Source organism: Emydura macquarii, unplaced genomic scaffold (assembly GCF_026122565.2).
Source record: "Emydura macquarii macquarii isolate MOO-44397 ecotype Brisbane River unplaced genomic scaffold, CSIRO-AGI_Emac_v2 contig_3113, whole genome shotgun sequence".
Lineage (NCBI taxonomy): Eukaryota > Metazoa > Chordata > Testudines > Chelidae > Emydura > Emydura macquarii.
In genome coordinates, this window is record NW_027133250.1 from 4,548,001 (window position 1) to 4,562,295 (window position 14,295).

Below are 14,295 nucleotides of genomic sequence, written 5' to 3' on the forward strand. Positions count from 1 at the left end.
ATCTATTTTTTTAAAAAATTGGATTATTTTTGGTGGGAAAAATGCCATTTTCTCTTTTTTTTCAAATATCCTCCCTGACACCACTGGAAAGAAAGGGGAGGGAAAAGGGGAAAGGGAAATATCTCCCACCATTTCAAAATGAAAAAGTTTGAAACAATTTCCGAAAATGTTGTCAACAGTTTTCATTTGGAAATTTTGGCAAAAACGATATTTTTTTCCTCATGAAAAATGTCATGGATATCAAAACACTGTTTTTGGGATGAAAACTGTCAACTCGCTCTAATGAGACCCCTTACTTGAAATACTGTACGTAAGGCCGGTACGTGGTAGTCCCTCTAGTCCTATATCCTTTTCCTGACATTAACTGAAGCCTGACTCTTCAAAAATGGTGTAAAACCTCCACTGTGCCCCTAACTGGGCAATATTAAACCGTGGGGGGAGGGTGGGCCTGCTTCCTGATGATAGCTAATGACCAGCTTATATCCCTGACGCATGAGGTTTGGCAGACCTGAAGGATAGTCATAAGTACAAGCAAAGCGAGTGGCTGTTTGGAGACTGTCCTTTTGGAGCCCATGGCTCTCTACACTCTCAGAAACTCTCAGCATCCCTATTTCTATCTCTGGAACTTAGACTGGAGGGAGAGGACACAACTTGTCCTCTGATTACCTGTTTTCTAACCACCTGGGCTTCCCCCTTCCAGCTTCCAGGACTAAATCCCTGCCTACAAAATCTAGGGTCCTCGCAGGATTCCAGCCGTGTGCTGTAGTTCAGAACGCTACTTGCTGTGCTTCGGTGTTACTTACAGACAAACACTGCCTCTGTAGCTCATTAGCAATAAGGGATGCAGCAGGAAGCCGGGGTTGTAAGAAAGAGATCTTTGCTGAGCATGCACAGAGGCCAGTGTTACGTGCTGAGATGTTTGCCTTTGTTCAGTAGCAACCTGGCTCCAGCCTGCAATGCAGAGACCCCTCATATCCCACTAAAATAGGTCCCACCTAAACCTGACACTCTGCTATCGCCTATGGGGTAACTCCTAACAATCTGATCCAGCCTGCTTTCTGGGGACATAATATCTCTGGCTACCTCCTAGCGTGGGGCCTCCTCCTCCCCACAATACAGACCTCTAACAGAGCCTTAGATATCCCATGGGGCATTTCATATACACATTGGGATTTGACCAGGTGATCTTGGCCAGAATTTCCCCTTTCCCCACAACTGAAATGCCTCTGCACCGGTCTGTACACACTTTGGGTTCCTGTAGAATGGGAACATGTTCCATCAGCCTAAGTTATTATTACATCACAGGGTGTTTTTAGGCTAAGAAAGGCACCTTTTGAAAGCCAGGTGTTGAGATTGCTGGGATAGGAGAATCTGTGAGCTATGCAGTGGTTTGCAGATGATATTAGAATCCAAAGTGTGTTAAAGAACACGTTAGGGCGCTGAAAATATAGCGCTGATGGAGGGAGCAGGAACACATGGAAGTGTGAAAGCAAAGGTTTAGCAGGAGTTTAAGTGCTAAGACTCCTGAATGCCAAAAGAGCCTCCATCCTTCCGCCCCCCGTCCAAAAAAACCCCAAAACAAAAACAACAACATCCTAGAAAAAGGGGGGGAAACAACTCAGACATTAATATTCAAAAGAATTGCAGGATCCTGCAGCGAGATGTCATGTTGTCTGTGTGTCAGCTATGGGTGACTTGGAGCCAGGCGAAATGACTGGAAACACTGGGTTCATTGCATGTCTGGAGGGAATTGGAAGATTGAAGGGTTTCAGAGGAAATGGGAGCGGATCAGAAATAGAACTGTGTAAATGAACTGATATTGACAATACTTACGAAACTCTCGGGCAGCGTTTTCCACCCGCAAACCTCCAAGTGCTTTACAATGGAAGGGGACGTATTGTTATTCCCATGGCGCAGATGGGGAAACTGAGGCAACAAGTTAGTGAATAGAACTCAGGGTGCTTGCCTGCCAACTGAATACCCTAAGCTTTAATCCACTCTGCCTCTGTGAAGTAGGTTGTTCTAATCCAGACTCTCATTCACTTGTGAGAGGAAACCTTGACACTGATTATGCGTAGTGTGGCACTGCTAGCTACGGACATGCCTGGGTTCCAGAGCCTTGGAATTTTTTAGTATTTATATGATTTTTGTTACCGCAGGGCCTCAAAGTCTTAGCATGGTCCGGGACCTCATTGTGCTGGGTGCTGTTTGAGCACAGAAGAGAGCCAGTCCCTGCCCAAGAAAACTTACCATCGACATATAATACAGGAGACAACAGATGGAAACAGACAGTGAAGTACAAGGAGACAATATTAGTCTGCATGACAGGCTGTCGTCTCAGCACACCACAGGCCTAAGCGCTGACCATTTTTTTTGTAGGCAGCGCAGCAATGGAGAGTTGTAGGGAGGGACTGGAATGCGGAGAATGAGGACGCTTTGCAGATGTTTACGGGAAGCTCCTCCCAAGCATGAGGGGCAGCGGGGGAGAAAGCACAAAGATGCTTGTTGTAAAATTGAACACGTGGACAATGGAGGCTGACATCGTGGGTCAATCGTTGGGTGTGACCAGGATTTCCCCAGGGGTCAGCTGCAAAACTAGTGTCATTAGGCAAATACCGTTGGGCAAATACCGTGTTGGGGACAGAGATGTTGGACCCTCTGTCGAAAACTTTCTTCAGGAGATGTAAAGGTGCTGTGAAACAATGTGCCCAGCTCATTGCTTCCACTTTCTCCCTTCCCCAAGGAGCCCACGCCCCAGGATATAGGCTATGAACTCCTAGGGAGGTTGGAAACATGCATCAAAGCTACTGACCCCCCCTTTTGCCTGGCTTCTTCCGTAGAGACACTGAATTTGGCTCCTCTTAAGTGAGAGTAACTCTTGAGTAAGATCTACAGGGACTGGGACACTGGGCAATGTATTGCTCTTTGCTGTTTTCCACCACCTTCACACTCTGCTTTCCTTGGTACAGAGAGGCTAACACACGTAAACATACAGTTGACTTCAATGAGGGCAGGTTTGATCCTGATCTATTTCTAAGGAGCTTTGAATCAAGGTACTAGAAGGAATGAGTTGGATCTACTATTTGAAACAAGTTTTTCTTCAGTAAAGAGGTGCTGGGGGGAGGGAAGGGGGGGAAGAACAACCTTCCATGCTTCTGGAAACATGAAACATACAATAGCCACCCTACAGAATGGCAGGGCTGTCTCGGGAACGAGATTAATCCTTTAATGGTTTGTCTGTTTGTGTTGCGAGTGGCCTTGAGGAGAGCCCTAAATGCATATTTTCCTCTGGAAATATTGGATCCAGTGTTTTCATTCTCTGAGGCCCGGGAAAAATTATGTTTCATATTTTAAAAATAAACATATATTTTAAAGAGCTATAAATGCAGACGTATGGTATCCAGAATGCCTTTGCCCTCACCCTGTTTTCAAAGCTTTACTGTCGCTTGTATGTCCCAACCTTGCTAGTGAAAAAATTCACCTGAAATGTATTTATCTTTCTTTGCTAATTAGCAGAAAAATGACACAGAGAAACTTTATATTTTCTTCGGCAAGAACAGCCATAGAGACTTCATTTATGGAGGGATTTGAATGATCCCCATTCATGGCTAGCAATACTGTCTGCACCAATAGTTCTTTGTGTTCAGAGCAGAGCAAAAGGAAAACCCCTATGTTTGATATATATAAAAAAGGGGTGGAAGTGAAAAACTCATGTATTTTAATTCCATTTTGTGCCAATACTATCTGTAGTTATATATGTGTGGGGCGGGGGGTGGGGGTTATAGGTGCGTATCTGCAAGTGTGTGTGTTCGTGTGGGTGTGTGTGTGTGAATGTATATATGAGAGTATCAATGCATTTGTGTGGATGTATTTTGTATGTGAAATGTATATATAATAATAAGTAATAATATCTAGCTTATATATATATATATCTTCGTGTGTGTTGCATGTGTGTGTGTTTTCCCATCATAACCTGCAGCCAAATTATCCCACTCTTGTTCACCTTAAATAGCAGTTCCTCTCTGAGTCAGCCTCATTTATCTCAAAGGAGCTACTTGTGAAACAAGCTGCTACTCACCATGAGGAAGGCAGCAGATTTGGAGTCTCAGAGTACGTCTACACTGCAAAAAAATCCTGCTGCAGCAAGTCTCTGAGCACGGGTCAACTGACTTGGACTCATGGGGGTCGTGCTTTGTGGCTAAAAATAGCAGTGTAGATATTCAGGCTCGGGCTAAAATATGGTGAGGTGGGATGGCCTCACAGCCCTGGCTCCATCCTGCAAAATTTTGTGGGAGAATGTACCCATTTCTCTTGATGTCTTTGAAATATTCTGTCCAGCTCTTCTAAGGCCAGATTGTGCTTTCCTTCCTCACAACTCAGCTGAGTAGCGCCTTACTCTGTGTGATGTCCCATTGATTTCAGTGGGGGCTCTTGTGGAGTAAAGTGCTATATTCAGCATGAGAACGGCAGAATTGGCCTCTGGATCTGAAGGTGGTTTGCTGAGGTTCTGGGATAACACAGAGCAGGTGAAATAAGTGAATGCTTGAAGACCTGAATGGATGGCTGGATAGATGAGATTGGCAGAACACTTACAGGCTGAAGGCATTTATCAACCAACATGGAAGCATTGTTATAGTTTAAAAAAAAAACCCAAGCCAACACTGCACGACTTTGTGATGAATCCATCTACTTACTATTAATATAGCCTGCTAAATTTGCATAGTGATTTATGCATACTGAAAACATCTGATTTCTGTTCACCAAGCACATCATAGGTCTTATTTGTCTATTTAGATTGTCAGCTGCTTGTGGCAGGCAATGTATCTTTTAGGTTTGGGCAGAACCATGCACTGTGCTAAAACAATAAATCATACTTGTAGTCTGTCTGTCTATCTATCTATCCTTTGCTATTGATAGCTCCTGGTTTATTTTCTCTCTCTTTCTTTTCAGTCTCCCAGAAGATACCATTTTATAGTGGAAGTAACAATTTCCCCCTGAAATTAACTCATTCTGTTTCATGTTACTTTAACTGTGTCTCATTAAGCTGTGCTTGCCATTCCCCTTTACACCCCCCACTCCTCCCCTAGCAGAATGAGACTTTTGCCTGCAGATTATTACAAAGAAGTGGTGGTGGGGGGACCCACCACAAGGCTGATGTTTCCTAAACCCTGAGGTCTGCATTTCATGTGCCGAGCTGGCTGTCTAAGGGATGATTTGTGTGACCTTGATCTTGTCCAACTCCCCCACCCCCCATTCCTCAGTCTCAGGCTGAGGAAGGACGCTCGCCCAATACACCACAGACCATTTACTTCGCATGGCAAACATCAGGCTGTGCCGATTAATGCCAGTGATTGACAGGCTGACCCCTTTCCCCACCTTGGTTTCACTGGTCCCGTTGTTCAAGTCTCAGATTCTGCACATTCCAGCAGTAGTGGGTCCCCTTTATTACTTCCCACCCCCTAATCAAGCAATGAACTCCTTGTGGAAAGCCCCAGGGGCTGGAAAAAACCGAGAGACTCTTCCTGTCAATATCTATCCCCCCACACTTTCATTTGAAGTTTTCTTCTTCTCCCCTGTCGGCCCCCGCCTCGAGCATTGCCCTCCCCCCAGGTATTTCACACGTGTCAGAAGCTGGCCTGTTGCTTCTCTGAGGAGTGGCATGTTAAACTTAATACCTCTGGCCCAAGACTCTTGCCTGTCACTCTGCCTCAGCTTCTGAGCAACCATGGACAGGATTTTCTCTGGCTTCTTGCTCTCTGTGCTTCTTCTCTTCCAGGACCACGGCATCTACGGGGCCCCCCCTCAGCCAAGAGGTAAGTGAAGAGCTCAGTTTGTTTGTGGTACCTTTTCATCCCCCAAGCTATTCTGCGAGGGGAGATGTGAATGCAGGGGGGATAAAAGGAGAAAACCTGCACCAAACAGATAGCAGGGCGGGGAAAAGAATTTTTTGCAAATATTTGACAAAGGCAGCAAAATCCTGATGTCTGTGCTGCTTTCTCCTGTTTGCTTCGGAATAAGGGCTGAGTGCATTGCACAGAGACTGTTAACAGAAAGCGGCTTCAGTTCAGCTTTAGTTTAGTCTTCAGCACAGTACCAGCTCCAGTTACTTTTAGCTGGAGGACACACTGCCTTTAAAGGAGCTGTCCTGGGCTCTCCTGATCTCTTGGATAGAACTCTCTTCTTCTTTCAAAGCATTCCTCAAGGGCTGGTTTTGTTGGGATTCAAGAAGCGAATTGGCCTTGACTGATCAGACATTCCTAATTCCAGTTAACCTCTCTGAGTAAAGTGGAACGGACCCAATTTCTGAGGTCGGTCTTCATTAAGGTTTTACTTAGTCCCTTTTCAAGCAAATTTCCAGTGAAGTCTCTTCAGTTTATTGAAGTCAGTGTTAGATTTATAGGGATGACAGGATTTGGTTACTGGAGACAAGCTGCCCAAGAGATAACCATCCTTCCTTGAGAATGCCTACAGGGTAATTTTAATGGCTGCAAAACCCCATTTCCCAGCTACAAAATACTTGACAATACTGAGACCACTGCCTATCATGCTGAAAAATGCCGTCACATTGTTTCCTTGTGCTACCTGTCTGTCTATCTCCACCTGTTGTCTTTGGCCTTTGGGGCAGAGTCTGTCTGCTTGTTCTGTGTTTGTACAGCACCTAGCACAGTGAGGTCCTGGTCCATGTCCGGAGCTCTTAGGCCCTATGGTGTCATTAATCATCTATAATAAATGAAGAAGTGTTGAATTCAAAAGGAAATGCTAACAGTGAAAAACGTCAATAAATTTGATAAAGAAATCAACCTACTAACTGAGCTGGTCGGGATAGGATGAAGTTACAAGCAACAATTAATGTGCAGCCAACCAGCGGAACTCATGGTGGTCAAGAGAAATATTGTGGCTGGATTGATAAAATGGTTGAGTAATTTTATGACATTTTCTAACATGTATACATGTGGAGATCACGGCATGAGCAGGATAATGCGATTACATGCCGCAGGGCATAAGGTAGACATTTAGAGAAAGGAAATTTCTTCCCAGACTGCCCGGCTTTGTGAAGAGAAGGTATCTCTATACATGAGCCATCAAGTACTAGAAATTACAAGAGTCAGGAAATGACAGGTGGACCAATCATTCAGTCCACTATATTTCTAGTGTGATCAGTTGCTGCTTTCAATGCAAACACGTTTTAATTCTGAGTTACCAACAGGTTTTCTGTTTCTTCTAATTAATACAGCAACATGGCGCGTCCCCAAATTCTGTTCCATGGCCAGAAGGGCTTGATTATTATAAAAGTTATTCCAGCATAAGGTAGACTGTGGATTTAAAGTGGAATATCTATTCTGGAATAAATCCGTGTGTGATCATTCTTATTTCAGAATAAGAGTAGGGTTATTTTTGGTTTAATTTAACCCACTTCCAAAGTCAATTAAGCTAATTTGAAAAAGGCACTCTTATGCCAGAACGAAAGTGTCCATTTGTGGAGTTATTGAAGACTAATTGTTGTGGATTAGCTCTTCCTGTGTAGCTCCATGTGTAGACAAGCTCTAAGCCTAGTGAGCCTTCCCAGACTGAACACAATTAGCTAGACCCGCTTTTGATTTTCCAGTATTCTTTGTATTCTTTTTCCATAAATACATTTTAATTTCATAAGCAGAGATCCAAAAACAATTACTTGGGACAAAAATATAAAAAAGCTCTTTGCAAAAAAGTTTATCTCAATCTTTTATTGGATCAATCAGTCCTTAGCCCACACCTTAATGCTTTGGTTTCACGCTTCCTGCTGGGCAGCATTTACCAATTAAAAAACAAACATACTACAGTCAATAGGGCTCTGGATTGGGATTCAGGACACCTTTCCTTGCTCCACCAGAGACAGATTGCATGTCTTTGGGCAAAGGTCTGTGCCTCAGTTTCCCCACCTGTAAAATGGGCATAATGACACCCTGTAAAGTTCTTTTTTGGTCTAAGAATTAAAGCACTACGTCAGCTTGATTATAAACGGATGTTTTCTCTTTACTGCAATGAAATATGGCAGCAAAATGAAACCAACCCACTGAGGTAAATGGTTACTTTTCAGTGGCAACCACTGTGTCCCACCAACTAACTACTCCCTGAACCCCTCCTGCACACTGTGTTGTTTAGAGATGCATTGTTCTGAAACCAGTGACACATTCAACACTATGGTCTCTCAGGAAACTCACCTGATGATCTCTCTTTACAGACATACAGCAGGACAGTTGTTTTCATCTGTCTAATAATGTGAGAGCTCAGTTAGATTTCACACTGACGGCCAACTTCAATGTTTACGTCTTAATTTCAGACTGACTTGCTGGCCAAAAAGCTTGCATGTAACGATCTGCTAACAAAGTCTGACAGAGCTTTTCCCCTTTATCATAGAACCTGTATCCTCCCCCGTGCAAAACTGAAATAGTAACAGAGCACATGAACGTACAACCACACAGAGGCAGGCTAAATGGGAAAATGATCATTAAAATATTGACCCGTTTTATTTTTTTGGCACAGCTTGAAATTTTGAGGGAAAATGTCATCAGAATGGTCAGTTTTGAAAAATTCCATCCAGCTGTACTACAGAGTCTCTTGACCACCAATATTTTTCTCTATCATGTTTATGTTTGATCTGACCAAGGAAACAGAAATTACATAGGAAATATGTTGTCTTAGGTCAGTCTATTTTACATGCTCCCACCGATTCTCTTGTGTAGTGCAACCTTATTCTTTACTGTATAATCTCCAGTGCTCTGTGGTGTGATACCAATAGGAAAGGTTGTGCTTTCATGGTTAGACCAGGGGGTTATATTAGTCAGGACTCCTGGGTTCTATTTCCACCTCTGTTGACACACTGGAGCCTTGAGGTAGTTATTTAATGGCTGTGTGCCTCTGTTTATTTGTCTCTGAAATGGGAATAACAATACCTATTGCATGGAGTTGCTGGAATTTATGTACTGATTTTTGTAAAGCATTTGAAGGGCATCTGATAAAAGTGCTGCAGACAATTGGTCTGAGCCACTGCTATTTTACTCCAGTTTCACACCAGTGTGACAGCACTGTGTCATCAGTATGACAGCATCAAACTGAAGTGGGGAATTCAGCCCCACAAATGCCAAATACTATTATCTCATCACCTCTGTGCATTATAAGTACACGTGCGTACATGGGGATATTTTTAACCAATACAAATCCTTTCCTTGTACACAAAGTAAAAGAACATTTATAGACATTGATTAATTAGTTCCCACTTTGCCGCTGTGAGATAAGTAAATATTTATTATCATCCCATTGGTTTTACAGATGGGGAAACTGAGTCACAGAGAGGCGATGTGATTGGCCCAGCATCATGCAGAGCAATGAATAGGACCCAGGAGTCCCAGCGCCCGGCCCCCTGCTCTGACTCACTAAACCCCTCTCCCTTTCACATACAAAGATCCATGCATAGGATCCAGGAGTCCTGATTCACAATCCTCCTCTGTAACCCACTCATGTCCCGCTTACCCTTTTCTTCCCCCTTCACTGTCCCCTCTCCCTTCACATTTCTTTCTATTTGGTGGATTCCCTCCTAACTAAAACCAGCCCCCCCCCAAATTGTGGAACTAAGGTTCCAATTTCTGCTGCCACATTGTTCACTTTGCTTGTGTGTTCCCCCACCCTGGGACTGTCTGGTCTGTTTAGATTGTAAGTTCTTTGGAGCTACAAATAGGACCCAGGAGTCCTGACTCCTAGTTCTGTGCTGTAACCCAGTAGAGTCCTCTTGCTGTCTCCCCACAAGAGCCAGGAACAGAACTTAAAGAGTTCTGAGTCTCCAGCTTTCTGCTCAGACTTTCAAACCTCACTATATTTTCTGTAGCCTTATTTCTTCATCTTTCTCTTCCTACTTTTGTCTTGCAGGTGCCCTGTGTCGGACGAGACCCTCGGACCTCGTGTTCATCATAGACAGCTCCCGAAGTGTGCGCCCCAATGAATTTGAGCAGGTCAAAGTCTTCATGTCCAAGGTCATCGAGTCCTTAGATGTGGGCCCCAACGCCACTCGGGTGGGCGTGATCAATTATGCCAGCACAGTCAAAAATGAGTTCTCCCTCAAAACCCACAGGACCAAAGCCAGCCTGTTGCAAGCCGTCCGCAAGATCCAGCCGCTTTCCACAGGCACCATGACGGGCTTGGCGATCCAGTTTGCCATCAATAGGGCGTTCAGTGACTCAGAAGGGGCCCGCGTGAGGTCTCCTGAGATCAGTAAGGTGAGTGAATTATCTGCTGAGTGGCTGCACTGGGCGAATGTCGCTCTCTCAGATGCTATCACCTCTCCCACCCATCCCCCTGGCCTCTGTCTTCTCCGAGACCAGAAAAGTTGAAGAAAAAGGGGGAAAAAATAGGGAAGGGGAAAAAGTGATTCTTATCTCCCTGGCAAAGTCAGTCTTTAGTAATAGTATCCCATCCAAGGAAACGACATAAAGAACCTTTAATTTTGCAATGGCAAGTGGGTTGATCTTCTAAGACAGAACGGGCAGTTAGGAACTCAATTTTCATTGAAAGTCAGTGGGGTCTTCGGCCCAGATCCTCAAAGGTATTTAGGTACCTAACTCCTATTTATTTTCAATGGGAGTTAGGCGCCTAAATAGCTTTGAGGATTTGGGTGTTGGTGCCTAACTCCTCTTGGTGCCTTTGAAAATCTCCACGTAGACCTCACAAGGTAGGAAATGTCACAGTTAAGGTTGCCCTGGCAACCTTACTTTCCTCACCCCTCCACCTCCATCCCACTCCTTGTCTGTCTTGACTATTTAGATTGCAAACTTTTGGGGGCATGGACCATCTCTTTCTATGTGCATATACTGGGCATGGTGCAGTGGGTACCAATCTGGGTTGTTATTTCTAAGCCCTACCATAATAACAACAGCATCTGCCTTCACCTGCCTCAGCTCGGTGACAGCTGGGGGAACCTCTCCCTTCTGTGCATGTGGAAAGCTTGTTTTATTAACAGCGTGCATTTTAACTAAACATTAGTGATGACGTTTCCTAGGCTTCAGGCCTAAAGCTGGCTCCCTTGGCTCTGCTAGCAAGACAGAAGCAGAAAAATAAGCAAAAGCGTAATAGGGGCAACCAGAGCTTCCTTCTCAACCAGTCAGGAAACCAGCTGTCTGAAGAGGGGAAGTTTGGGTTTTTTTCCCCACTCTAAAATTGCTGGAATGTCAGTTTCTTTCCTTTCCCCTCTGCTGCTAGCAGAAGAATGTGGAAGCCGGAGCTGTGGAGTTGTGTGTATAAAGGAGAGGGTAAAAAGCCATAGGCAGCAAAAGAAATTAAACAAAGTCTAAATGCAACATTTGTGCTCTGGTAAAAATGGGACAACTCCTGAAAACAAACAAACAAATAGCCTGACACTAGCATCTGACAGGCTGTGATAGCCTGCAGTTAACCAGACACTACTGAGCAATGGTGCCAGTGGGTGGGATAAGATCTATCCAGCTACCTATCTTATAAGCCCCCCATCACTCTAGCATTGGCACACCTAGCAAATATGAACGGATTTACCTCACAACACCTTTTTATCCCCAAGTTCACAGAAGGGGAAGTGAGGCACAGCCACTGAAGACAGGATTCTCAAAAGCCCTCCATATTTTGGTCTAAGTCTGCTCCCCGTGAAGTCAATAGGAAAAATATAATTGACTTAGTGGGAGCAGAGTTAGGCCAAAACTGAGCACTTTTGAAAATTTAACTTTCCCAAGATCACACAGAAAGTCTGTGGCAGTGTTAGGAATTGAACCTGTGTCTTCTGAAGCTCAGCCCGGCAATCACAAAACCACCTTCCTCTAGCGGTGAGAGCAGAGTCCTGAAGCCACGATGCCTGGCTTCTGTGCTCACTTTTGCCACTGACTGAGTGTGTGACTTTGAGCAAGACACTTATGTTTGCTGAGACGAAGTTGTTAGATATAATCATATAGTCATTTTTGGAGATTAACCCCTGCTGAGTTTGTAATTGCCCACAGCAGCATTTTTTCCTACTCTGGTAAATTATGTTGCATCCTCCCCGTACACACCATACCCCTCCCTCCTGCAGCCACATGCCATTTGAGGCTTTATACTCTATTTCCGGGGGGGTTGGAGAGTAGCATTTGGGTAACCCCTCCCCTTACCTACCACTTCCCCCCCACTTTGTGGAATTGTGATTCCCAATACTAAGTAAAACCGAGTGTATTATTACCCCCACCCTGCCTGATGATTTCCATTGTTCCCACTAGCTCTTTCTTTCCACTGCAATAACTGGGCAAATAGATACCTTAACCCCCGCCCCCCCCCCCGACAACTTGTGAGAATTTCCATTTACAAACAGACATATCACATCCCCCTCCCAACATGGTCCATTTTGTTCTGTGTGAGTCTGTCGTAGTTAGTCCATGGGAAGCTGAGTTCATGCGTATGAGAAAAGAGTTCAGTGTGGCCTGCACCGAGTGACAGTGGGCCATTGTTTGTGCCGTCACGGCGAGCTGTCCCACTCCAATCACTCCCTTGTGGGTTTTCACAGTGAGGTTGAAAAGTGCTTGATGAAGTTGGTTGGCAATGTTGGTAGTATACTGAACATCTTTACCTTGGAAATACAGCGATGAGTCTTGCATCAGAACTGGGAGTAAAAGCTTCAGATGTACGGACACTGCGCACTTGGTACGGAATGGGGTGTTTACAATAAACATCCGAAGGCCTTCGGAGTATTGGGGTTCCCAGGTTACTCAGAGCGGCATGGTACGACCCATGTTCCAGTCCTGGAGGTCTGAGCAGAAATTTGTTACTTGTTCCCTTCCCCCCACCTTCCCAGGTTCATATTGCGAGCAGTCAATTACCCAGGGACCATTTCCGTTCCCAGGCTGTGTAACCACAGCCGACCATTAACCATATTAATTGTAGAGCCCCGGAGGATTATAGAATCATAGAATTATAGAATATTAGAGTTGGAAGGGACCTCAGGAGGTTATTTAGTTCAAACCCCTGCTTAAAGCAGGACTAACCTCAGCTAAATCATCCCAGCCAGGGCTTTGTCAAGCCGCAGCTTAAAAACCTCTAAAGATGGAGATTCCCCCACCTCCCTAGGTAACCCATTTTAGTGCTTTACTACCCTCCTAGGGAAAATTTTTTTTCTAATATTCAACCAAGACCTTCACCACTGCAACTTGAGACCATTGCTCCTAGTTTTGTCATTTACTACTATTGAGAACAGCCTAGCTCCATCCTCCCTGGAATCCCCTTTCAGGTAGTTAAAGGCTGCTATCAAATCCCCCGTCATTCTTCTCTTTTGCAGACTAAACAAACCTAGTTCCCTCAGCCTTTCCTTATGAGTCTTGTGCTCCATCCCCTAATAATTTTTGTTGCCCTCCACTGGACTTTTTTCCAACTTGTCTACATCCTTTTTGTAGCGGGGGGCCTAAAACCGGACACAATACTTTAAATGCAGCATTACTAATGCTGAATAGAGGGGAATAATTACTTCTCTTGATTTGCTGGCAATGCTCCCCACAATGTTAATAGTTAAATGGGGACCTACTACCTAGGTACCGTGGACACAGTGGCTCGAGGAAGCCTTCTTGAACCATGCTGGTATTAGCGTAGCACTTTGAGAAGCCAAAATTATGTTCTTCTGTTATTGAGATATTTACAAAAATTAAATACTCAATAACAAAACCAAGCAACACTAGCTGTCTGTGTTTGCTTACTATCCCTTACACTATCATTATTTTTACACACTTATACCCAAATTCCCATCTTGTACATTTAGAAACAGTCAAATTTTAATGGAAACCCCTTATTTTTTTTTGTAAATTTGACTAATTGTTTAGTACTTAAATTATTTACATTACATTGTGCCTTTGCCTGCTGTCTGCAGCAGTTATTTACAATTCATTGTTTACAGCCAGTTCCGTCAGGAAAAGGACCTATTTTCCTTCAGAATAGCTGTAAAGGCTCCTGGGGACAAAAACATGTTAGTAGCCACTACCTGGCCCCTTTGTGTAATTTGTTTAACTATTAAGTTTTCCCGCAATGTGACTGTACCAAATTATACATATATTTACTATAGTGAATATTATTAAATCAAAATATTTTATAACATTATTACCCTTATACCATTTCCACAACTATTACTTTTTAACAATTTTACAACTTTTAATTGTTTAATTGTTTTTTTAACTTTTGTAGTATTAACTTTTACAAAAGCTATTTTTCCATTCTTTTACTCTGTTTATTAGCCATTAACCTTAGCCACCAAGTACAATCTTTGCAACACAGCTACTTTAGTTTGTG

General features: G+C 43.8%; 1 protein-coding gene across 1 annotated transcript in view; it reads left to right on the forward strand.

The window, feature by feature from the left end:
* The first annotated feature begins 5,725 nt into the window (after window positions 1-5,725).
* MATN1 (matrilin 1) overlaps window positions 5,726-14,295 on the forward strand; it is a 37,721-nt gene continuing 29,151 nt past the window's right edge. Inside the window, exons 1-2 of the mRNA XM_067530717.1 lie at window positions 5,726-5,813; window positions 9,904-10,250. Of these exons, the coding sequence (XP_067386818.1) occupies window positions 5,726-5,813; window positions 9,904-10,250 (435 nt within the window). The remainder of the gene's footprint in view (window positions 5,814-9,903; window positions 10,251-14,295) is intronic.